Source organism: Diadema setosum, chromosome 11 (assembly GCF_964275005.1).
Source record: "Diadema setosum chromosome 11, eeDiaSeto1, whole genome shotgun sequence".
Taxonomy (NCBI): domain Eukaryota; kingdom Metazoa; phylum Echinodermata; class Echinoidea; order Diadematoida; family Diadematidae; genus Diadema; species Diadema setosum.
The window spans coordinates 10,368,132-10,395,104 of NC_092695.1; the positions used below are offsets into that span (position 1 = coordinate 10,368,132).

The 26,973-nt window shown below is 38.4% G+C and overlaps 1 protein-coding gene and 1 long non-coding RNA gene across 3 annotated transcripts in view; both read right to left on the reverse strand.

The window, feature by feature from the left end:
- Positions 1 to 2,888, reverse strand: part of LOC140235504 (polypeptide N-acetylgalactosaminyltransferase 10-like) — a 65,864-nt gene extending 62,976 nt beyond the window's left edge. Inside the window, exon 1 of the mRNA XM_072315528.1 lies at positions 1,955 to 2,888. Coding sequence (XP_072171629.1) covers positions 1,955 to 2,185 — 231 coding nt within the window. The 5' untranslated portion in view covers positions 2,186 to 2,888. The remainder of the gene's footprint in view (positions 1 to 1,954) is intronic.
- Positions 2,889 to 14,028: 11,140 nt separating this feature from the next.
- LOC140234843 (uncharacterized) lies at positions 14,029 to 17,878 on the reverse strand. 2 transcript variants are annotated; one of them, XR_011901658.1, is made up of 4 exons: positions 17,328 to 17,878; positions 16,073 to 16,460; positions 14,982 to 15,200; positions 14,029 to 14,500 (listed from the first exon to the last, which is right to left on the reverse strand). It is a non-coding gene; the product is annotated as an uncharacterized lncRNA (long non-coding RNA). The 2 variants fall into 2 exon arrangements; XR_011901657.1 differs by lacking the exon at positions 17,328 to 17,878 and having other exon boundaries at positions 16,073 to 16,623.
- Between the last annotated feature and the right edge of the window lie 9,095 nt (positions 17,879 to 26,973).

Consider the following 26,973-nt stretch of genomic DNA (forward strand, 5'->3'; position numbering starts at 1 on the left):
CCCGAGTCCGAAGAAGTCCGATTCACTGTAGTCAGTGGTCGGATCACAGTTCGCCTCATGATTCGGTTGAGGGGGATGACAGCTTTAGCAAACTTCTTTTGTGATGTCATAATAACAAGCACATATGCACGCATAATGGCATTACTACAGACTGCACGATGTGCAGAGAAGACAACGCAGGCAACGTTACTTAGTAACAGCTACGCACTTTACTCTTGATGACAGCTCAACTTCGGTAATCTTCGTATCAATGCTAACGGTGATCGGCAGTATCATCAACAGCGCCCTCTACACTACCGGGACTATGCCCCTTTAAGCATTGAAACTGGTTGCATGACAATTTTGGATTTACAGTAAACATTAACGTGGCACTGAGTGGGAATAAACATGACTGTGGCACTCTGTCAAAGGCAAGCAAACATGACAGTGGCACTCTATCAAAAGCAAGTAAACATGGCAGGGCACATTTAAGTGTTAAAGGGGATGGCTAGTAACTGATCAGTGGGAATCAGTGGGAATGCTGGGGGATGATTGTTCCAATCCTTGTGGGATTCATTTAAGAGTACACTATATATTGTTGTGTGAAAATTATTTGCTTCAGAATGGTCTCATATTCAAGTAATGTGCAGTTTAATGTTTCCAGGTTAGCATGCCTGGACAGTGACGGGGCAATTAAACTGCACATTACTTGAATATGAGACCATTCTGAAGCAAATAATTTTCACACAATAGATATACATGTATAATGGACTCTTAAATGAATCCCACAAGGAATGGAACAATCATCCCCCAGCATTCCCACTGATTCCCACTGATCAGTTACTAAGCTATCCCCTTTAAATTCTCTCCAGGAGGAAACCTAAATCATTGAAAAAAAAAATCCCTTTTAAACCATTATGACACTGTGGACTCTATGCCATACAGATGTGACTGACAGAAGACAAAGACTTCTGCAAATGGCAATTTTTTATTTTTTTTTTAAATAGCTGTGGCATAGTGGATAAGACTCCCGACTCCCGATCAAAGGACCCGAGTTCGAATCCCGCCCAGTGTTTACGTCCTTGGACAAGATGTTTTTACCCACTGTGTCCCTCTTGACCCAGGTGTATAAATGGGTACCTGGCAACGCTAGGGTAATAATAATAGCAGGGCCCTCTGGTAGAGCAGTGGCAACACTGAAGAGGCTACCCTGGGTAAATAAGACCTTATTAATATTAATTATTAATATTATTAATTAACATTCAATTGCGACATAATAGTTTGTTGTTAAATTTGGCAGTGAGAGAAAAAAAGAGGCAGACTTTGGCCGTAAAATACATGTAGATTTAAAATAATAAATTTTACATAGGTCCTGAAGACTAGCGGTGATCTGGCAACCCTTATCTACACCGTAGCTGAAATGCACGCAGAATACTGAGCCACAAGTTATTCTTCAATTTTCTGGAAGAGAAATACACATTACCAGTAAACAATGTACACACTCAGAAAAATATTGGTAGCCCAATCAGGCCACCAAAACATAGCATTTCTCCAAGAATGGTGGCCCGTACATGTACATGTACAGTACCTCTGGTGGTCTAGGCCACCACTAATGTTGAGCCTTGCAAGAACCATCTGACTCTCAAGCACACCATGGATTAAAGCATTGCTACAAAAAGAGTGCTTCCTATTTCTTTTTTTTTCCTCCTTTTTTTATTTTTTATTACACCAACTGTAGCTCCCTTCTATAGACAACAGAGTATTGTATGTCGTAATCGACTGAAACTTATTGTCACGGACTAATTGTGCATACCATACTCTTGATGAAACCAATCTCATACTTTTCAAAGCAAATCATATCATGTTGTGTAGTCTGTTTGCTTTGCAACATACAATGTTTTCAGCAAGGCATTTAAAGGCAAGAGTAAGAGAACATAGTCTCAATGCAAGTCACTCTCTGGTATTATCTTTTTACCTTTCCTTCAATCCTTTCTTGTCTGAGCATCATTCTTTCTTCGTGATGTTCGATTGGGTCCTCCGCCATGAAATTCAGCTGCGGGTTTCGATTGCGACGCAATGCATCATGGTCCCCCTTGTCGGCGTCCAGACTAGTAGCACTCCAGACGTAAAATAACACAAACATGGCAATGAAGACGACAACACCAAAACGGATCACCCGCTTGGTTCGAATCCTGAATATATTCATGGTCGGGTTTTTGTTTGTTCGTTTCCTTCTCAAGTGAACAATGATGCTGTTGAGTTCAAACAGTAGACGTATCAAATGGGTTTGTAAATACTGACTGGAATCAGATAATGAGATGAAGATACATGATTGTTATCTGTCTCCACACTCGAGTGTTGTTTGGAAAGAGAAAGCAAATTGAATCTCTGTGCAGAGAGAGGCCAGGGGCATGTCCTCGGAGCCTTCAAGTCCACAGGTTGTTGAGTTGCAATCCAAGCAAGGACCAATCACGCCCTGCAACAAACTGGGCATGCTCACGCTGCCTTCCTCCAGATTCTTCGGACCATTTCTCTGACTTTTCACGCTTCACGTCTCTTCCCGAGATGTCCAACAATCTGCATGTTAATTCAAAGTAAAATAGTACATCTTAGAAGACATGCAAATGGAATCTTTACTCTGCACAAAGTGCTATTAACAATTACAATATCGATATCACTAACTTTCAGACGTACTACTATTCCCACTTACACACAATTTCCACAATAAACACTTCTACTATACTCCACGGCAACATCTACAGACAAGACATGACATAATCAGAATCACTGTGACCATTTCTGTACTCTGATCATGTACAATTTTATGAATACTTTGAAAGAGAATGTATTGAAAATTTGGATATAGACTACAGAGATGTTTCTTTTTTTTTAGAGGATGATATGCACTCCTCTCTTTTTTTTTTTTTTTTTTTTTTTTTGGGGGGGGGGATCTCAAAGCAGAAATTGCCTTGGTTTCTTACATTTTGCTTTTTCAATGTAAGAAACATTAAATTAAAGATAGCCCCCCCCCCCCCCCCCCCGGGGGGGGGGGGGGGGGGGGCTACCTTCTTTTGATTCTATTCCTGGACAATTAAGTACAATTATATACTTTCCATCTTTGACAAGTCTTACTGGATGAAAATGCAGTGTGCACACAAGTTGTATATCTAAAAAAAAATATCAAGCAACTTTTTCAACAACCTGTTAAATATTACCAAGTAATCCATGTTATCCACTGACTGACATTCATAGTTTGTTGTGTCTATACTCCCACTAGATCTACGTGTACACTGTACACATGACTGGTGATAAGTGCAACCAGTAACAGCACTGGATATAAAATGCAAAATGTATTGGGAACATTTTTGTGCCAACCTTTTCCTACACCAAGTCTTGTTAAACATCAGAGACAAAGTGCAAACTTGTGTCGACATTTAGATGCAATGTTTGTATATTCCATGCATTCTAAATACCCTGTTCTGTACTTGACCCAATCATACACCACACACTACACTACTAAGGTCTGTTTGCATTTGTAGAAAATATTCCTGGCTGTCCTTCAGGTGAAAAAGATGAAATTTGGATTCATTCACACCAATGCCATTACAATGCATTACCACTGCTTGCACACTACACATTGTGATTCATTATAAAAGCATGAAGTACAATGCACTATGATAATTAAACATGATTAACACTTTTTGTGAATACACTTTGCTCCGGCTCAGCTCAGCATCATGTCAGTCAATCCTGGCTTGTCTGAGATCAGCTTGATAATTAAAGGCAGCACACCAATATTAGTAGAGTTAAAGTGAGAATGATCCATTTCATGAGGATAAATGTCAGCTGATACTATCAAACACTTTTATATAATGTATTTTGTACAGGTATGGTATTACCGGACAGGATGGTAATTCCGGACATTCAATATGTGCTGGACTTCGTAGACTAGCCTCACAGGGCGTTGAATGGACCGAAATCGCAAAAAACATGACACAAAAACGTAAAAACGCTAAGAAATTTACATTTCATCTCAGACTTTATCACAAGATTTTATCGTATGAATTGTTCAAAATTTAAGTTAGTTTTTGCCATAAAATACAAAATTTGAGCCTTATTTGCCTATTTTTTCTTTGCTATCCATGCAGTAAGAATGTGTGCAGTGAACTGTGGGAATGAGGCAAAAAAGATGTGAAAGACGTCCATTGTGTCCAGAATTATAATGGGATTTTACACCGCGCTAAAAGACAACTTTTTGGAGAAGGGTATATTTGAATGTCTATTTTCCAAAAACTGGAATGAATAATTTTCATAATTTTGCTGAATTCGTAATTTTCAGGACTTTAGTTGTGAATAACTGGTGGTATTTTTGGCCGAAATTTTCGTGGCTCTGAATTCCATTCAGAGCCAAAAAAAAAAAAAAAAAGTGTCGGGTGATACAATCCACTCTCCTACTTACCTGTACATTACAATTTGTGAATTATAGGAACTACCGAGATTAAAAATAGACCCCAGGCTTGGCCCTTTGTTCTACAACATGGGGCAAATGGCTTTAAAATTTATGCCACATATGCCCCCATCCAATCCAAAGCATGCAGCACTGTGTTGACTTCATGCACTGTGTCTTTTAACATGGCCAGCATTGTCTAATGTCAGCTTGAGTTGTGGCATGGTAGAATCTATAGAATTCATTCATTCATTCATGCATTCATTCATTCATTCAATTTAGTTTTATCAGTCCTAAATTACTCATCGAAAAGTCTGCAGAAAAACAGTAACAATGAAACATAGGCCTACTATGTAAAAATTACGTATAAAAAAAAAAATAAAAGAGTATAGACCTTCTTAACTATACACAGGCTCAGCCCTGTCGCTGTACACAATTGTCGCAACAGGCTGTGCAGTCTGGTCGGGCCAAGACCTTCTAGAATCTACTGTATAGGCAGAATATTTCGCGAGGTTTTTTTTTTTCGCGAGTCAGGTGCTATTCGCGAAATTAAAGACATGCGGAAATATTGACTCTGATCCTGATGTGAATGTGATGCTGTATGCGTTTACACTTCTCCATTCAGTACAAGACTCCATGATCGCGAATCTAACCACTCGATTAATTCCCGAATTCCCGATTCAGCAAAATTTAGGCTCACAAAATATATGGTGTATACACAGACAGTGTTGATATTCAGTGATAACAGAGTAACATGATTGCAAAGTTGCAAAGAAAATATGATTGAAAACAAGTAAATTTATACATCTACTACTGATCTACAGTTGAAAATCAAATCAAAAACACATAAGAAATTTCATTACGAAAATGAACATTGCGAAAATGAACACCATACTTATGTCTTTACTACTCTGTTAATAGAGCGGTCTACTAAAAGTCAGAAGAGATCAGTAGTGAAGGAAAGAAAGGGAGAAAGAAGAAAGTAAAACTTTGCCAAAACACGCGAATATATCCTAAGTCATCATGGTCATGCCTCATGGTATTCAAAACGCTGACAATCATGGAATACATCTGTATATATCCGGGTATGGCTGTTGCCAGTGTTGGCTGGGTTTGTATGTTACACGGTCTATTTAGGGGTTGTTACAAAATTATCAGTGTACTGTCGTCGGCGGGATCGGGACAGACACAGATTGCAGAACGACCACAATAACCCAGTTTCAGCAGCCGCGAGCACGCCTCGAGAGACCGACTGAAAGCGCCGCGCCGCCGTGTTTGACCGCCGACCACCTCTTATGATTAGGCCTTCAACAGCCTACTACTACTCACTACTAGTAGTTAGCAGAGCCTCACCTCAAAGTCAAAAACCAACGACGATGAAGCCGTATGTTCTACGGGGGTTAAATTCAAAGCTACCGCTCCTGAAGTAACTTTTATACATACCAAAGCACCACGGACAACTTCTTCACGCGGAAGTCCAAGACTCCTTCCTGGATCCAGAAGATACACCTGCCGTAGATCTACAACGTGTATTGTTGGTTGCTTGCTGTGCTGCGCTAGCTACAAAACCGTGCTACTGTGCATGCTATGCTGTACGTACTGCGATGCGATGCGGCATTGATGTATCTTTCGATGGATGCATGCATGCTTGTGTGTGTGCGTGGGATTCCTCCTATTCGGTTCGATAAACAAACATCATGTGGATGTTGTGTATGATACGAACGTACATACGGACTAGTTTGCAGGCACAAACCCTTGTTGGTCGTAAGGGAGTCTGCGCCAAGACTACTACATGCACCACTTTGGCACTGTCCCATAGGCCCTGTGTCAGTGTCAGTGTAGTGGTGCGTGTATTAGTCTTGGCGCATGCAGACTCCTATACGACCAACAAGGGTTTGTGCCTGCAAACTACGGACGGCGCGCAGATCGACTGCACCGACCGAGGAAGTTCCTGAAGAAACACAAGGCAGACGGTGGTGTGGTGGCAGCACGAAGTACATTGTACCTTGTTGAACCCACAAATGTAAAAACGCCCACAAATGTAAAAACGCCCACAAATGTAAAAATACATTGCCCACAAATGTAAAAATCGCCCACAAATGTAAAAAACACCGCCCACAAATGTAAAAAATTTCAACCACAAATGTAAAAACGACAGCGCCCACAAATGTAAAAAACGCCCACTAATGTAGTAAAAAATTCAAACATCAACCACAAATGTAAAAAAAAAAATTACATTTGTGGTTATATTATTATTACTAACGTATTTCTACTAAGTGGGCGTTTATGTAGACCCTTATTTCGTGTGTCTTACCTGCTACTAGACGCGCGCTACTTCAAGTTTCAAGTTTCAAGTTTATTAAAAGTTTCCACAATACAAAAATTACATAAGAACAATAATATGTAACAAGGAATACATTGTTGAATATGTGATTAAAACAATTTGCAGAATTGAATATAAATTGACAATGCATGTAGATGCATATAGATGTAAAGTGGAGGGGTCTTAGAAAAGCAAGCTTGTATAACAAGAACCCCTGGAAAGGCAAGTTAAGACATAATATAATAACTCACTACTATACATTAAAGCCATAGAATAATTCTAGTGGAATTCCTCAATCCCTCACACACACACACACACACACACACACACACACTACCTATGGAATTTTAAAGCAAAACATAATTGGCATTAGACTATATTACTCAAATGGAAAGCGATGAGATGAAGTCATGTATGTAGAATTTAAAAGGAGCAGCATCAATGAGACTGAGAATATCGATGAAGCAAATACTTCCGAGCCAACACTTTAAATCTGGAAAAAGTGGTACTATCTTTAACATCTGAGGGCAACATGTTCCATTCTTTTATGCAAGACACATAAAAAGAATTTAGGGCAATACTGGTAGCTACACGAGGTAGATGCAGAAGGTTTTTCTGTCGTGTATTATGGGAATGAACAACTGAGTTTTTGACGAACAAATCTAGAAATAAGGAGGGAGAACTGGACATGTGAAGCTTGTACATGAATGCCAATGAGTTAAAACACACTAACTCGTTTAGAGGTAAACAACACAGCTGTAAGAACTGGGGGGCACTTGGCCTAGTAAAGTGTGAGCTTGTTATTAGCCTGATAGCTCTCTTTTGTACAATAAACAATTTATGAAGATGGCTGTTATACGTATTACCCCAGGCAACATTACAATACATCAAGTGAGGCATTATGATGCTATTATACAGTGTAGTCAAGACACTTTTAGGAACAATAAATTTTAGCTTATGCATCACACCAACACCCCGAGAAGCTTTGGAACATACATTTAGTATGTGTTGCTTCCATGACAGAAATTCATTGATAGTAATACCAAGGAATAATACATTTTCGCTTGTAGCTACCTGATGTCCACCAATAATGAGAGAAGGGGTGTTTACAGGTATCCTCTTATTCCTTGTTCTGAAAATAACACATTGTGTCTTCTGAAGATTAAGTGACAATTTATTACAACAAAACCAACGATAAAGTTTGTTAAGTTCTTCATTTGCTGAAGATATTAAACTGTACGCATCCTTGTGGGAGGACAGAAGACTTGTATCATCAGCAAACAGTGAGTAAGTAAACAATGATGTAGCACTGATGATATCATTGATATAGATAAGAAATAATAGTGGGCCTAACACTGAGCCTTGAGGCACTCCACAATCAATGTGGGTGGAAAGCGATTTGGTCCCATTGACAACCACAAACTGCATTCGGTTTTGCAGATAGCTTTTGAACCAGTCTAAAGGAACTCCACGAATACCATAAGATTTAAGTTTGCAGATAAGAATGTGGTGGTCAATGGTATCAAACGCCTTGGACAAATCTAAGAAAATGCCTAGACAAAATTTCCCTTCATCAAGTGCATGAGCAATAATGTTAGTTAAATGCAATACACCCATACTGGTAGAAGAATATTTGCGAAAACCAAATTGCTCGGGGATCAAAATGCCTTCTACAGCTAAATAATTATTTACTCTTGAGCATACAATCTTTTCTAACAATTTAGAAAATACAGGCAGCAAGGCAATGGGTCTGTAGTTTTCAATGTTTCTGTTATCACTTTTCTTATACACAGGAACTACTTTGGCAATTTTCATCTTGTCTGGAACTATTCCTTGCGACAGAGATTTATTAAATATGTCACACAATGGGACAGCAATGCTATGGATACACTCTTTGACAACCCTAGGAGCTATATTATCAGAACCTGATGACTTAGAGGATTTCAGTGATAAAGCTAGCATTATTATTTCAGATGCAGTAGTGGGCTTCAAAAATAAAGATTTGCTGTTTTTTGTAGGTTTCAAATAATCCTGAAAAGTATTGGATGTACTTGGGATCTTTTCACTTATCTTAGCAGCAATTCCTGCAAAATACTGATTGAAATGTTCAGCCTTTTGCGTATTTGTACTTAATGAAATATCACCATTATACATTTCTGAGGGAAGGTTGTGACATTTCCCCTTTCCGATCAATTTGTTTATATGGAACCATGTTTTTTTGATATCCCCTTTTATATCATGGAATAGATTTCTAAAATATTTTTGCTTTGAAAAGCGCACAACATTTGTCAATTCATTCTTGTAATCAACATAATTCTTCTTATTTATCCAGGTTGGATGTTTAATGAATAATTTATAGAGCTTATGCTTCTTCCTAATGGACCTAAGCAAACTATGTGTGATCCAGGGTTTCTTACATCCCTTCTTGGCACATGATTCAACAACAGGAAAGCATTTGTCATACACATCACCAAATACATTAATAAAATAATCGTATGAATCATTTGCACTAGTTAAGCTATATAGGTCATGCCAGTCAACTTCTAAAAGCTTCTGTTTGAAAATAGATATATTCTCAGCATTGACTGCGTGCTTAGTTTTTATACTTCTTTCACCATTTGATATGCTTACTTTTCCTTTGTCTATACAATAAATAGGCAAATGATCAGATAGGTCTGAAAATATAAGACCACTCTCAACATTATTTTGAATACAATTTGTGAAAAAATTATCAATCAGGGTAGCAGAGGTGTCAGTAATGCGAGTAGGTTTAGTGATGAGAGGGAACATATTATGTGAATACATAAGATCCAAGAACCCCTTCACACTATCATCATAATCAGAATTTAGCAGATTGATATTGAAGTCACCCATAACATAAACAAACTTGTTCTCCCTAGATAACGTTTGCATATGCTCTTCAATATTATCACAAAATGATTCAATATCACTTCTTGGAGCCCTATAAATACACCCAACTACAATATGCTTTTCCTTATCATCAACTTCAATAAAAATTGACTCATAACCAGGTTTACTACCAGACAAATCACACCGTAGCTTATAATCGATGGAGTCTTTAATATATAAGGCAACACCACCACCAATGCTATCAGGTCTACAGATGTTGATTAGGGAGTAACCTTGCAACTTGAATAAATTAGCATCAGTTGATGTCTTAAACCAAGTTTCAGAGACACCAATGAAAGAAAAATCATGGTGTAAACACTCAAGCAACACTTGCAAATTATCATGATTTTTAACAAGGCTCCTAGCATTTATATGAAGCATAGTAAAATTCTCATGTGGTTCGCTGCATGCAAGCTTTTCCTGAAAGTCATCACAACTTACATAATTACATTCCCTTACTGTGGAATTTAAGTCATCGTCAAGGTCAACACCCAGTTCAAAGTCATTGGGCAACATTTTTATGTTATTTCAAAATCTAAACATGACAATCTGCATGTAGGCTCTTGAAAACAGCACAATGCTGCAAGAAAGGTAGACAGTATAAAAACGCTTGCATTAAAAAGGTTCATAGGTACACATACACACACAAGAACATACACACATACACACACACAATAACAGAAGATATTTGCAAAAACTTCAATGAACAAACACATTAAAGGTAAAAAGGCAATGAATAAAAACCTGGGGCTTTCTGCCAGGAGAAATTGAATACTTACATGTACATGTATCCACCCGACATTGTGTATACTTACTATACTTACAACTTGTATATAAGTACATGTATCCACCCTACTTACTGTAACTAATAAATGAACAAGACCCATTAGTACAATGTCCTTGTACATACATGTAGGAGTGGCAAATAGTATTGAAATGTGAAGTACCAATAATACAGTACTACGTAAAAATTCAACAAAAATGTTGTACATGTTTATACATGCCATATAAATCAATACAGTGGACCCTCACTATGAATAAACACCATATCGTCGGTCGCATTACGAACCGGCGAATGTTCGAATTTGCGCGGAAACACGATTACGAGATAATCGCGTTTAAAGAATCGGGACTTCTTTAAACGTATAAAAACGTGTCTTATAACCGCACATTGATGATGATATTAAGAGAGTGATGAAAGCGGAATTTTCTGCTTTGTTTGATACTAAATATTATTTTGTAGCTCCACCTGGGGCTCTGTGGTAGTGATGCAAAGTGCGTTTGCCGGTTCGTAAAACCCCCCATTTCAGCGTTTTACGTACATCGCGTACTAAAGAGAGGGCATTACGAACCGGCAAATGTATACATTTGCCGGTTCGTAAAGCCCATGCTCAATACGTGTGGACGTAGCGAGTGCGCATTACGAACCGGCAAATGTAACATAATATGGCGCGTATCATCACACATTCCACACGCTTAGGTGGTACGCGCACAGTGTAATGTATACATTCGCCGCTCTAGGTAGTGGGATTGTGATTCATTCATGTTCATTCATGTTCATTCATGTTAGTTGTATCATAATCATGGATATTAGGAAAGTGTAACAAACACCACAGTTATTTTCTCAAACTATACAACCTACAAGGTACCTGTACTTTTACACATTAATTGTTGATGCGAGTAATGTTATCAAACTGTGCAATGGGTTTTTGATTGGATGAGTACCGTTCTATTAAAGTGTGCCTGGTAGTCACTGCAGGGCTGCCAACTCTCACTCATCGAGAGTGAGACTCGCTCATTTTGGTCTTTTCTCACTCTAAAACTTTATTTCATTTGCATGCATTTCTATTGATCTCACTCATTTTGCCTCCTAAATCATAGCATTGGCCTATGGCAGTCTCACTCTCAACTAGTTTCAAATGTTGGCAGCCCTGTCACTATCTATAAATATTACAAGTGTTAAGTCATTATCAGTATTGAGAGAATATAATTACACCCATGCAAACACAAACACACATACACGCACATATACACCAGTAAACACACTCGAACCCACACACACAACCTACTTTCTGACACATTAATTGTTGATGCCAGTAATGTTATCAAACTGTGCAATGGGTTTTTATTGACTACTGGATGAGTACTAAAAGTGCGCCTGGTAGTCACTGTCTATAAAAAAGTGTAAATTCATTATTGAGAGAATATAATTACACCCATGCAAACACAAACATACACAAACACACACTATACATGCACATACCAGTACATACACTCGAACAAACACACACACACACACACACATACCCTCTTACAAAGCAGTCATAATCACCTTGTTCTCCCAATTCTAGGTATCTGTGTCTCTCTCACTCCTCTTTTTTTCTTTTGTTCTTTTTTTTTGTTTTCTATTCACCAGTCCCCAAGTTTGTGAAGAATTCTGCATTTTATTAATTCAAAATGCACCATTCCACATGTGTGTTCATAATTACTACAAAATAAAGCATTCTCCTCAAACTTCCAGATATAACCTGTAAATTCAGAGAGTGATTTTTTTTTTTTTTTTTGCATTTTCGACAGCTCACAATAATTACATTGCACACTATTATTACAATACATTAAATTACAATTGATACAAAATGAATGTGACATTCTCCATGATACTTCACTATGTAATCTCACTTGGAATGAGAAGTTAGGCATTTGTTGCATTTCAGAATTGTGTTCTGACCACTATAAAAGTGGTGCAATAACATGTACAAAATACAAAATTCTCCCAACACTTCACGAGGTAATCCGACCTGTAAATTGGTGAGAAGTTCTGCATTTCCTTGACTTTAATGTATTACGGTAGTACGCGTGTTAGTCACAAATAGTGCAATAACATGATCAAGTGTACCATTCTCCTCACACTTCACAAGGTAATTTTGCCCAGGGTTGAATTAATGAAAGTGATACCCAATGTGTTTATAACCACGAGTCTACAAACTTTACCAGTCTGCCAACTACTGGACTGCTGGGAGGAGAGTAGTGTACGTCATTTGTCTCTTTTTGCTGTCCTTAGGATGGGGGACAACATGACAACATGTTAATAACATGTCTGGCTAGCCATTCTCTTTCTAGGACCAGAATTTTCAAGGCATGATAATATTGTCTGATAGACATTCTGCCATTTTCACTGAGGCAATCATAGCCAAAAGATTGATATGGTTACGTGTTAAATCACATCTTTGATGGTTAAAATGTGTTCTACCATCTACAAATATTTCTGACTTTTTGTAGGCTTCCCCACTGTTCAGCTTTTGTTTGACAATTCTGTTTTAGATTCCATGAATTTTTTCATGACAACTGAAGATCTATCAGGAATAGAACTGATGTCAGTACCTACATATTCTTCCACATGAAAATCTTCTGGCTTTGCACTGACATCTATCTTCCACTCCCTCAAAAGCCTCAATGGCAGTAGTTTCCAAATTTGCAATGAAGAGACAATAAATGGAATACATACTGGAACACTACACTTTATTTCTATTGTTTCTTTTATATTTGAATAAGGTCCTCCCGAAGTGATAAAAATTGGTCGATTTGTGTGAAATTGTGTTGAAATTATTGAAAGCATGTAGCAAATATGTAACACTGAAGATAAAATGATTACCAGAAAGTATTACAAACTTGATCATGCATCAAGTCTATATTTGTACAAGGCACTATGAGCAAGAAATTCACCAATAATTCCCTTTCCTTTCCTTACAAGAAACATGTACAATAGTTTGCCTAAATGGTCTTTATTTTAGGAAAGTTGGTCAACAGTTAGTGCACTACATATAATAATGTAAATACAACCAGATGTATACCAACAAGACTAGATAGAGGGCAGTATAGAATACATACAGCATAATATGAATATGCTGTACTTCCATTACACTTCACAAACAGTTTTCTATTGCTTTCCTGTGTCCGGTTACCATCAAAATCGGTTCTTCAATGTCTGACAGGGACATTGCTTTCTCGAGATTTAACAGTTTTCCATCATCCAGCAAGGTTCAGTATTCTTTGTAATCTGAAATAAGAGTGGAGGACTTAGTCTGCTTTCAAATTGAAATCAGGTACACCTAATGCAAGGAAAACAAATACATAATTTGATGAAACTGCCAAGTCTGGTTGAACAATTGTTACTTCATTTACTGTTTTTTTTTTAAAACTATTCTTTGCAGAAGACAAACTATTTTCTTTAAATTTTACAGGTTGCCTGCCACAAAATTTTTCTTACAAGAGTGAAGGATAAAAGAAAGAAAAAAAGATAATCAAAGTATTTATCACATGTTTAAATTATTTTACATTTGTTATTGGAAAATTAAGTTTTGGCTCATAATTGCTTTTTTAGGAATTTGCACCACACAGACAGATAATGCAAGAAATACAAACAACAGTTATACAATGCCCTGAACTTCTCAACTCCAGTTGAATTACCTTCAGTTTCAAAGGTAACATTGCTGCATTGTTTCTTAGAATGCGGACACCACAGTTGTTTGTAGAGGCTCTGCTTCTGTTGCTGCTGCTGCTTCTAGCAGTGTTGCTAATGTTCCTGGAAGTGCAGATGCTAAAGTTGCAAGTAGAGGCTCTGCTGCTACAGTGGTAAGTAGAGGCTCAGTTGCTACAGTTGTAAGTAGAGGCTCTACCACTGTTGTTGTACTTAGAGGCTCAGCTGCTAGGGCTGTATGTACAGGCTCCGCTGCTTGCTGCTGCTGCTGCTGTTTCAAGCGGTGCTGCTGATGTTTCTGGGGATTCAGCTGTCACAAATCGACGTTGAGGCTCTGCTACTGCTGTCGCAAGTAACGATACTGCTGGGGAAGTTGTAAACAATGCATCAATGAAAAAAAAAAAATATGTGACCATCCTGAGGGTAGAATCAACAAGATTTATACTAGATATACTTGCAAACATCTATCATGGACACTAGAGTCTACAGTGTATTACATGCACATAAAGCAAATTATCAGTAATTGATTTTGCTTTGGGACTGAGAAGAGACGTTGACATAATAAATTGTAAGTAATAATCAATATCAGACTTTTAAAGAAAGGAAGTGGAAAGCTAACAGTCTTCAGCATCCTACAGTCATTACAAACTGCAATTACGACATTTGTTTTATTCATTACACAGAATTGAACATTTATATTGAAATGGTAATGCAATGAAAGTACATTGTACCTACATGATACTATGCATAAAAATCTCTACATCATTTTAAAATGAAAAAAGACATAATATATCTTGATAAACTTATTGATGTAGAACAAATCAGTAACTATGTATTCAAATTACCTCAGGCAGACAGAGGAATGCCCTCGTCATCTGACATCCTACGTCCATCCATGGGCATGTTGAAGACTTGAAGCACCCTCCCTTTCCACCAGCCATTTTCACTTCTCATATGTACGCAGGAACCTTGTTTCGGTTTGGTCCGTTGAGCATGATAGAGGTCACTTGAGCTGACAGGATTCATAGAACCATCCCTCTTCCACTTGACAAGAACATCTATGCCTACGGTGGTTCAAAAACAGAAAAAATTGTATGGACAATTTCAGTGAGAAATTTGACAGTTGTGTCATACACTATGTGATAAAACATTACAAGTACCTGCAGGCTTGAAAAATGTGAAGAAGAGTATTTCTTAGAGCTAAAGCACAATTTCAGAAGAAAAAACAAAGTAACATAAGGAAATTCTTTACAGGCAATCACCTACGACATTTTGTGAGACAAAATGAAAATAGCTACAGCCAGCATACCTATTTGAAATGCAAAAAAAAAAAATTGTCATCAAAGTCTGCTGATTTCTGAAGGGCATAGTAATTCAGGTGCTATTGGTTGAGCTTTTACACCTTGGGGTTGGCAAAGGTAAATAATGATAACTGCTACACATTCTTTGATTAGAAATGTGATGTCTTTCACATAAAAACCTAACAATCGTATACACAGAAGTGTTAGTGCTTGCTTTTTTCTCTTTTAATACATTGAGTAGCAGTCAACATTGATATACATGTATGAAATAATTACAGTAAGGCCATTAGAAACTTCTCCCAAGTATGCTCAAGCAGGTGCCTAGGGAAGAGCTTGTAATATCAACATGAGCCTGCGGTGTCCTCACCAGGTTAATATCTGCATAAGATACTTGACAGTAGAGTTAGGTAAGATCGACATTACAGAAAAGGTATGACTACATTACATTCCAGATATCAAAACAGTGATTTCTGTCAAATGACATGGTATTGTTCAATCATCTATTCCACTGAAAGTAATAAATGACCTATTCCATTCACCGTAAACTGAGAAATGTTTGTGAATACCTGGTTCCCGGTACACTTTATGGTCCACAAGTACCGGTACCATAATCACTTGTTACGAATCAAACTTACCATTATAGGCAGAAGGAAAAACATCCTCATCACCACTACTCTCTGCGGTTGTATGTAGAGGCTCTGCTGCTACAGTCTGAAAGGCTCAGCTGCTACAGTTGAAAGTTAGGATCATGCTGCTACAAATGTAGAGTTTTACGGTAGCATACGTAGACGCTCTGTTGCAATAGTACTGTCGGTAGGCCTACTGTAGTACATAGAGGCTTCGCGACTACAATTGTATGGAGAAGTTCAGCTGCTACAGTTGCACTTTAGGCTCTGCTAATGCTGCTCCTGCGCCGAGAGGTGCTGCTGATGTTCCTGGGATTCTAGCTGCTACAGTTGTAATGATAGCGGTGCTGCCTTTGTTTGTGGGGACTCGGCTCCTGCTTGTAGTGGCCTGCTGCTCCTAGAATTATCCCCAAGATATAAATAAGGAAAATCATGTCAGTGTTATCACTATCAGGGCACAAATAGGATACCGCGGTAACTTATAGAATAAAAATCCCTGGATATAGGCTTATACTTGTACCGGTACATGAGTGTTAAAAAAAACTGTGAGTACCGGTACCGGTAATCAACTTCGTTAAATTTTTCTGAAAGTTCATTGATATCTGTCCCGGTAATCAAACTAAGTAACATACCGGTGAATACAACCTCATATACAATACATATTGTCATCAAAGTCTGCTGATTTCTGAAGGGCATAGTAATTCAGGTGCTATTGGTTGAGCTTTTACACCTTGGGGTTGGCAAAGGTAAATAATGATAACTGCTACACATTCTTTGATTAGAAATGTGATGTCTTTCACATAAAAACCTAACAATCGTATACACAGAAGTGTTAGTGCTTGCTTTTTTCTCTTTTAATACATTGAGTAGCAGTCAACATTGATATACATGTATGAAATAATTACAGTAAGGCCATTAGAAACTTCTCCCAAGTATGCTCAAGCAGGTGCCTAGGGAAGAGCTTGTAATATCAACATGAGCCTGCGGTGTCCTCACCAGGTTAATATCTGCATAAGATACTTGACAGTAGAGTTAGGTAAGATCGACATTACAGAAAAGGTATGACTACATTACATTCCAGATATCAAAACAGTGATTTCTGTCAAATGACATGGTATTGTTCAATCATCTATTCCACTGAAAGTAATAAATGACCTATTCCATTCACCGTAAACTGAGAAATGTTTGTGAATACCTGGTTCCCGGTACACTTTATGGTCCACAAGTACCGGTACCATAATCACTTGTTACGAATCAAACTTACCATTATAGGCAGAAGGAAAAACATCCTCATCACCACTACTCTCTGCGGTTGTATGTAGAGGCTCTGCTGCTACAGTCTGAAAGGCTCAGCTGCTACAGTTGAAAGTTAGGATCATGCTGCTACAAATGTAGAGTTTTACGGTAGCATACGTAGACGCTCTGTTGCAATAGTACTGTCGGTAGGCCTACTGTAGTACATAGAGGCTTCGCGACTACAATTGTATGGAGAAGTTCAGCTGCTACAGTTGCACTTTAGGCTCTGCTAATGCTGCTCCTGCGCCGAGAGGTGCTGCTGATGTTCCTGGGATTCTAGCTGCTACAGTTGTAATGATAGCGGTGCTGCCTTTGTTTGTGGGGACTCGGCTCCTGCTTGTAGTGGCCTGCTGCTCCTAGAATTATCCCCAAGATATAAATAAGGAAAATCATGTCAGTGTTATCACTATCAGGGCACAAATAGGATACCGCGGTAACTTATAGAATAAAAATCCCTGGATATAGGCTTATACTTGTACCGGTACATGAGTGTTAAAAAAAACTGTGAGTACCGGTACCGGTAATCAACTTCGTTAAATTTTTCTGAAAGTTCATTGATATCTGTCCCGGTAATCAAACTAAGTAACATACCGGTGAATACAACCTCGATCTAGCCTATGAATTTACTGTTTATGCAGGATTTTAGTTAGACAGTAAAGGCCAGAGCAGCTATTCTTGCATGCTTAAGGAAGCTATATGTAACTATAACTGACTTAACACTGACGCTAAACAGTCTCATCATGCAATTTCATTCTTACTTAGGGCCTAAATACTATTTTTTTTTTAATGCAACAACATGAATCTTTGAAAACAATGGTAATCATTTATTACTTTGGGCCTATTTTCAGTTCTACCTGGGTATTTGCAATTGCTACACGATATTTTTTTTTTTTCAGTTTATAGATTCTACTGTGCTTTAGTTTAAAAAACAATGCATCCGGGTTGTATGGGAGGATTGCTTTATCTCTGACCAAGAATAATCAAGGACCCCCTTCGACAAAAATGGTGGCTACTAGGTGTACGACTGTGTCTACAAGGAAATGAAATACACAGGAAAGCTACTTTTACATGATAATGTCGAGCAATTCTACTTCTCTGATGTAATATTTTATGGTACACATTAACCTGCCCCGATTATCATTACATTTGTTTTTAAACAGAAGATTAAATAACAAATGAGCAACAAAATGCACCGAGTAGTTACATACCAGCACAATTCCGAGTGCATGGGACTGATGGTGATGACGAGCCCTCGCTCGCAGCCTCGCAAGCTCATCGATTCGCCCCACATACCTCACGTGTGTTCCGTCTGAACAGGGATTTTACGAACCGGCGAATACGAACATTTGCCGGTTCGTAATGTCACAAATTGCAGCATTTGGACATTTTGAAAATTCGTCACTACCAAAAATACATGTTTTCGTGAATTTTGCGATTTGATATTTTGGGGATAGATAGAGTTTGGTATGGACATTCAAAAAATGGAAAAAAGTGAATTGTGAAAAATTGACCCAAATTCGAACATTCGCCGGTTCGTAATGCGACCGACGATATGTCCAATGGCATTTCTTTGCCATATCAAAATCTTTTGGTTGTAGAAACAATAAAATACGTTAAAATATTCATTCCAAGCCCATGGTCAAGAAAATTACTTTGTTATTTGGATATTTCAACAACAACAGCAATCTATAATGAGAGTTCACTGTACAACTAATGAACAAACCCATTAGTAAATACATGTACATTGTAGGAGTGGCAATAGTATTGAAGATGAAATGTGAAGTACTGAGTACACGTAATAATACCATACTACTACTAGGTAAATGAAGTGCTGGAATAATTCATCACTATATCTTTTACAATTTTCCAATGTCAGCCTCACATGTGATCAGTTTGCGACTCAAACCATTCTCAGAGTTCTTGATACCCGCAAAGATTCTGCCATCGATGGTCCATCGATGGTCCATCGATGACCTTTGGATTTTTTCGGACAGCAGTGAAGAGGGCTTGATTTTTCTTAGTGAGATCCTCGTTAATAAAGAACTCCGACCCCTTCAGCTTACGGCGGGCAGCAATGAACATCGCTCTGGCTCGATAAGAAACAAATTTCACGATGATGGGACGAGGGCCCTTCTTGCGTGCAGGATCTGCATCTGGATTGCTCAGTGGAGGGGGAGATACTCTGTGTGATCGATCAATTTCATCTGGAGCAAGATCTACGCCAAGCTTTTCCTTTGCAAACTTACAGATGACATCATCAGTTACCTCATGTATGTGACGATTCCTTGATGCCATAAACACGAACACTGTTTCGACGGCTGTACTGCTCAAGATGAGACATAGCATTCGTGACTCCAACCAAGGCTTCCTCTACTTAATTGCATGTATTCCGTGACCTGTCAAAGCCGATCCGTTTTCAGTTACGAGCGACATACGGGGACTGGAACTCTATAAAACTAAGGCCTTGTCACATAGCGCGTGTCTGGGGAAGCTGCGGGTTGACTTGCGGGGAGGTTTTTGTTTTTTTTTTTTTTCCTCCGGAGCTCCCCGCAGTGGTGTTGGCCCGCACTAGTACCTGGAGATGCGCACGCAAGTCTGATTTGCCAGAGGGTCAGTTACTGCCTCTCTGCTGGCAAGTTGAGAGTATAATAGACATTCTGTATGACTTTCTGCCATTTCAAATTACTTCAGAGGGATTCCTTTGCAGATAAGTCAGTCTTCACCCGCCGCCCAGAAACAGAAACTTGCAGGAAAACATACATACACACACACACACACACACACACACACACACACACACACACACACACACACACACACACACACACACACACACACACACACACACACAAACAGACAGAAGACAAGCATGCAGTTATCACAGCAGTACATGCAACGATACTCCGTGGCAGGCGCCGGCACGCAAATGGCAGCTGGGTAAGTGGCACGCGTCTAGCAGGTAAAACGCAAGGACGGAACTCTTTAACATCTTTGTCCACCCGCAGAAATTGTACTGCTCGTACTCGCAACAAGCCCGCGTAACTTGCCCGGAGGAGCAGCTGGCCCGCCGGAAAGGTGTGACACGCAGCACACCGTAACACACAGACAGACACACGCACACACATCTCCCCCGCCGAACTCTCCACTACTTATACCCACACACACGCACTCGTCGCCGTACGTACACGTACACATTATTTTACAAGAAGTGCAGTGAGTCTATTTATATCAACGTACTGTAGTACTTGTCGTTTTTACATTTGTGGGCGACGTTTGAAATCATTTCTACATTAGTGGACGTTTTCTACATTTGTGGGCGATGTTATATTTTTACATTTGTGGTCGATTTTCTACATTTGTGGGCGATGTATTTTTACATTTGTGGGCGTTTTTACATTTGTGGGCGTTTTTACATTTGTGGGTTTAACATACCTCCTTGGTATAATCATGGAGCTACTAGTAGAGCTCTCCATGACTAGTAGCTCCATGGTATAATCATGGACCCGTAGGTCCATGTAGGTCCATGGTGTAATAAATGCATGAGCAGAGTCTCCCGACGGTCTCTGACATCTCCAGTACTTTACTTCTGTTGTTGTAGCAAAGAGATTCACTTTGTGTTTTAGTCACTATTACATATATTATACTGCTATCACAACGCACGTTGTCATCAAGGGGTCCGTTTATCGTCAAATAGATCCAGAGCCCGATGTTTTCCCTACATTATCTGGCAAAAATACAATATATATATATATATATATATATATATATATGCCTATTTTTTAATATCTTCGAACTCGCTGGTAGAGGCTTTAATAGACGCTTTGTATTTGTCTCTAAATCATTCATTAACATTAATTTCATAAGAAAAATCTCAACAGCAACGCATTGATCCTATATATTCCATCATCTCATAAGACAACCATCCTCAAAGTAAAATCAAAGTAACCTTGAAATTACTATAGTGTATCTTAAAGTTCAACACCTCCATCTTCACGTGTTCCGATCCACAACAACGAAAGCAACCCAACGAGAGAATCACAGATGAAACCGAAACGGTAGTGCATGCACCATTACCACCCGCCTCTGCTTCTCATATCATACAGAATATTTTTTAAGAATCGTATTTTGTTATGGCGTGGCAGGATATAATAATTATTACAGGTTCTGCATTCCAGTCCCATGTTTCTACCTTATGCGTGCATTGTTAGTGTCATGTATGCCAATTAAATAACGATTACTGTATACTGGCAACGCTAATATACAGTGTTTAACGGCAGGGTCCATGAGGGCACTGCCAGCACTGAAAAGGCTATCTGTTATAGACATGATAAGGAAGACAAGAATATTGAACTATGATTATTCAAATACATAGATTATGAATGATTTCTTCATCATATTTATACATTGAAAAATGCATTAGAATCAGCACGAGGTGTGTCGTCAGGTAAGATATATTATGATTGTAATGAACCATCATCACTATGATATGAAATACTAAAAACTGTCAAATACAAACAAAAGAGAATGAATCAAACGTGAAATGACAAGGAATCTGCATAGCAGCAATTCTTGTAAGGCATATAGATTTTCAGAAGATAATGTTTCATGAAATGATTTCAAACATGGAATTTACTGAGTTGGAACGAATGACAATGAAGGCCCTAATTAATAAAGCGAGAAATGTATGTATGTCGAAGAATTGATAACAAAATAAATGTCAATCATTCAGCAGAAGAGAGGGTTGTGGTGGTGATCACTGTGTATAATGTGCATAGTGGTGTTGTTGTAGTTTATACACTGTAAAAACATCGGTGTTAGATTTAACACCATGGGTGTTAAATCTAACACCGATCAAGTTTCAAGAGGACCACACCCACAGGTGTAAAAAATGTATTGTGATGGTGTTAAAAAGTGTTCACCTGGCACTTCGTGGTGTTAATTTGACACTGTGGCTGGTGATATTTAATGACACCGCATGGTGTTGATTTGATATTGGTGGCGTTAATTTCAATGGTATAACACCCGTCAAGCTTCAACAGGAGACCACACCAACTGGTGTTACTGTGGTGTACTTTTTCAAAAATCAAGTACTTTATCGGAAAATTCTTTATCGTCTTGTTGAAGTGCAAAAAAATAACAAGAAGTACAGTAATAAGAAACTATTCAAAAAACAGTTTTATGTTTTGAAATGACACCCGGAGGTGTTAATCTAACCAGGGAGGTGGTAGCAAAACCACCTCCCTGATCTAACACCATGAATGTGCACCGGAAATTTAACACCAGCTCGGTGTTCCATATTTAACACCGGACTTTTTGCAGTGTACTAAGTCTTATTTCTTCTCTCTTTTTTTTTTGGGGGGGGGGGGTGGGGGGTGGGGAGGGCATCTGTTTCCTGCGAACATGTGATATCTTTCGTCATCCCTTTGACGTGGAATATCGAATCAGCTCTGACGAGTATAGATTAAACATACCAAGGTAATGGGCCGAATGCATAAACGCTAGCAATTGCTTGTGCTATATCAGCCTTTTACTCGAATCCGTATGCATAAAAAAAAAAAACAATTGCTTGCGAGCAGAAGCTTTTGCTAGCAAGCACAAGCAATTGCTTGCTGCTCGCAAGCAATTGCTTAGAGACCAAGCATTTGCTTAAAAACGTATGCATAAAACATATACCTTTTGCTAGTTCTTGCTAGCAATACCCTTGCTTACGATTTTCCAAGCTCTGCAAAATGAGCTTGAGCTTTTGCTTAACCGGAACGTACCCTTTTAAGTATCCTTTTCATATTTATGAAAGAAAGACCACACTTGTGAAGGAGTGGTATAAATCTACAAGAAATTACTCATAAGTAGGGTAAGAAACTTTCTCATTTCAATAACAGGAATTTCCAGTGGTTAGCAAGCAAAATGTGATGAAAAACAGGTAGGATGTCTGACTTCGGTGGAGAGCAAGGAGACCTCTCTCCACGTGCGATATGGCAGATCCGGGCTACTGTAAGCTGCAGTGATGGGAATCAGCCAGTAATACGTGTGTGTGTATAGATGTGTGTGTATGTGTCTGTGTGTGCATTTCATAGCTCTTCTGCTATGCCAGGAAAGTTTCCACACAGACATGCCCTTTCAAATACATGCTGCCACACTCGCCTTTGTTCTTGTGTTCCCACAGGCGTGACGTCCCTTTTGTTGAAAACGCAAGCAATTGCTTGTGCGGGACAAGCAAAAGGTATTAGCATAAGCAAAAGGTTATGCATATGGATTTAAGAAATTGCTTGAGCTAGACCTTTTGCTAGACGAGCTTGTGCTTTTACTTGAAGCATTTGCTTACAAGCAATTGCTTGTTTTATGCATTCGACCCAATGGTGTGGTGAAAGGCAATAATAGACAGCAAACATACGAATGTGAAATACATGGAAGAGACATCAGAGCACATTAGAATTTCAGCATGTGCTTCGGCCTGAATTATCGATAAGCTCTTCTGTTTGGGCATGCTTTCCCTCGACATCCCCCCCCCTGCCGCCCCCCCCCCCCCCGTTCCTTCCGATCTCAGCTCCACAGATTTGTGTCGTCATTGGGATACAGTGATACACCTATCTACATTGTATATACAAGACGACGACACAATGATATTATGAGACGTCAACTGAATCATATAATTGCATAACATTTTCATCGCAGTAACTTTGGTCTCGATGTGTTTAATATCGCGTGTGTGTGTGTGTGTGTGTGTGTACACGTGTGTTTGTTTGTTTGTGTGTGTGCGTGTGTGTGTGTGTGTGTGTGTGTGTGTGTGTGTGTGTGTACGTGTGTTTGTTTGTGTGTATATGCAATTTAATTCAATTTAGGTCAAACTTGATTTCATTCTCTAACAATTACAAAGTATAGTGAATGAAATTACGGGCGGTGTAAGATGCAGGAATATCAGTTATAATTATGTTCATTGCTCAAAATCAAATGTGCTTGGATGTACTCAACGTATCAGGACTTGTAAAAAAAAAAACAAAAAAAAAAAAAACATTTCCCACTTTTGATCCTTAACAGGTCAAAAACTAGTACAGTATACACCACTGACGTTGATAGGATCAATAACTGAATAGTGTACAATTTTGGTGGAGGTAATTTAAAAATGAAAGCATAAATCATTTAAATCAAATTGAAGATTAATTTCTATATTGTGATTAACACCCAGACACTGACCAGGGTTTTAATACTTAACGTATTCATGAGGAATTCCATGCACTATTGTTATACAATGTATAGTCTTTATTCATCTTTATTCATCTTGAAATGTAGTGTATGAAATGTAGTGAAATGTAGTGTAATGCTGACTTTTTTCCATGTGTATATGCATTTACCCTTTACATACCATGAATTCAGAACTAACAGTGCCCATGGCAATCCATCATGAATTATTCATAAATCATTCATGAGGAATTCCATGCACTATTGTTATACAATGTAGTCTTTATTCATCTTGAAATGTAGTGTATGCAAGCACATGGAAAGTGCTGACTTTTTTCCATGTGTATATGCATTTACCCTTTATATACCATGAATCCAGACTATTTTAGTGCCCATGGCAATCCATCATGAATTATTTATAAATCATTCATGTGCCTTGGAGAAAGAGACCAGAAGCCTATTCAGCAGAGCTCTTGAAAGGCATTCATGTTCAATCGTTATTGTTCAGGGTCATTGTAAGCACACACAATTACATACTACATCATTGGTTCCTGGGTAAAGTTCAAGTTTTGTACTCTTGGGTTAAAATTTGACCAAAATCTGGAACCTAAATTTTAAATTAATCATGGATTTAATGATTTGATTTATGCTTTCATATATTCAAATCACCTCCAACTATTTGTACACTTTTCAGCTATATATATATATACTCATATCAATGATAGTGTTATCTGATATAGTTTTCGACTAAGGATCAAAACTGGGAAGGGTTCTTTATAGTATGACTATACATACATGCGTGTACGTGCACATGCTTTATAAGGGAGTTCATGGTTAGCGCATGTCTCATTTGACCCCTACACCACAGACTTTCAAATAACATGGAAAGGACCTGTGACAGACCATTTTTTTGTTAAATCATGCCACCTTTGTAATCAATGTCAATGAAATGCGTGCATGTGCAGCTTTTGTTAAACATCATTGATGAATCACTTTCACCTGTGCGTTCTAACAAGGTGAAACACACAACTTAACATTCCAAATCCTTTAATCCTCATTTGCCTGAGGATTCTTTTCGTTTGAAAGTCATGGCAAATACACAAACATTCTCATTTGACGTTTATTTTGCACATGCGCAAATCGCAACCGTGAACTCCCTGATTGTGTTTAAGACTCGTAGATGAAATTTACACACATTTCCTATGGTAAAGGCCCGCGGGGCAAAGGCCTTTACCGTATGCCTATGTATATTTTCTTGTGATATTTCATTACCTATTACCTTTTAGTCTCTACATCACACTCTCTAATTCGACCCTCCCCTCCCCCCCAAAAAAGCAACAACAACACCATCGCCATACAGGGGCGTCGATCTTGGCTGCCCCATGAAAACATAGGGGAGGGGTGCAAACAAAATATCCCCCCCCCATAATTCATGAGAGGTGAGAGATTTTCTTGCTCAAGAAAACTGTTCAACTATTTCCCCCGAAGTGTACACCATGCAGATTGTTGAATTTTAACCCAAATTTCAATTCTGAAAATACAAAATCTCCCTCGCGTTGGGGGGGGGGGGGAGGAGTTATTACCTCCTCCCACACCCTCCCCGTTACGGTCCTTTCTCATGGACTTATACCTATATTACTTACTATACTAGGTTGACATATTTCCGAATATTTCATCGTTTCAAGTGTGCATCAGATCTGTCACTTTAGTTCCAAAAAATGTAAAAGTTCCCGAGTCGTGTTGGAGGCGACATCTCCTTTAAATTAGTCCTTTCCGCACTTAGTTCCCATCCATAGATGTCAATAGTACACTTTGGGGATACAACTTCCAAAACAAAATATAGGCCTACCACGTGTATATAAATATTTTAATTTGAATTCCAAAAACTCTCAAACTCATGGTAACAGCATCTTTGTGTAAAACTTTGTGGATTGAGGTAATTTACTGAGTTGTGGGTGGGGGTATTAATCACATTCACTGGTAGTTATAGTAAATTGTGTATATGCATTAATTTTAGTTTCATTTTTAGCTTTACCAAGAAGGTTAGTTATTTTTTTTTCACACCTATACATCACTTTTAATGCAGAGTATTGTGATATCTATATAATTTTTGTGCTTACGATTCTAACATGTATAGTTAAGCCTTTGACTGCCAGACACGATTTTGTACTCACTCACTCACTCACCCAATCAATCATTCAATCACTCACTCACTCACTCACTCACTCAATCAATCAATCACTCAATTGATCAATCAATCAATCAATCAATCAATCAATCAATCAATCAATCAATCAATCAATCAATCAATCAATCAATCAATCAATCAATCAATTGATCAATCAATCAATCAATCAATCAATCAATCAATCAATCAATCTATCTATCTATCTATCTATCTATCTATCTATCTATCTATCTATCTATCTATCTATCTA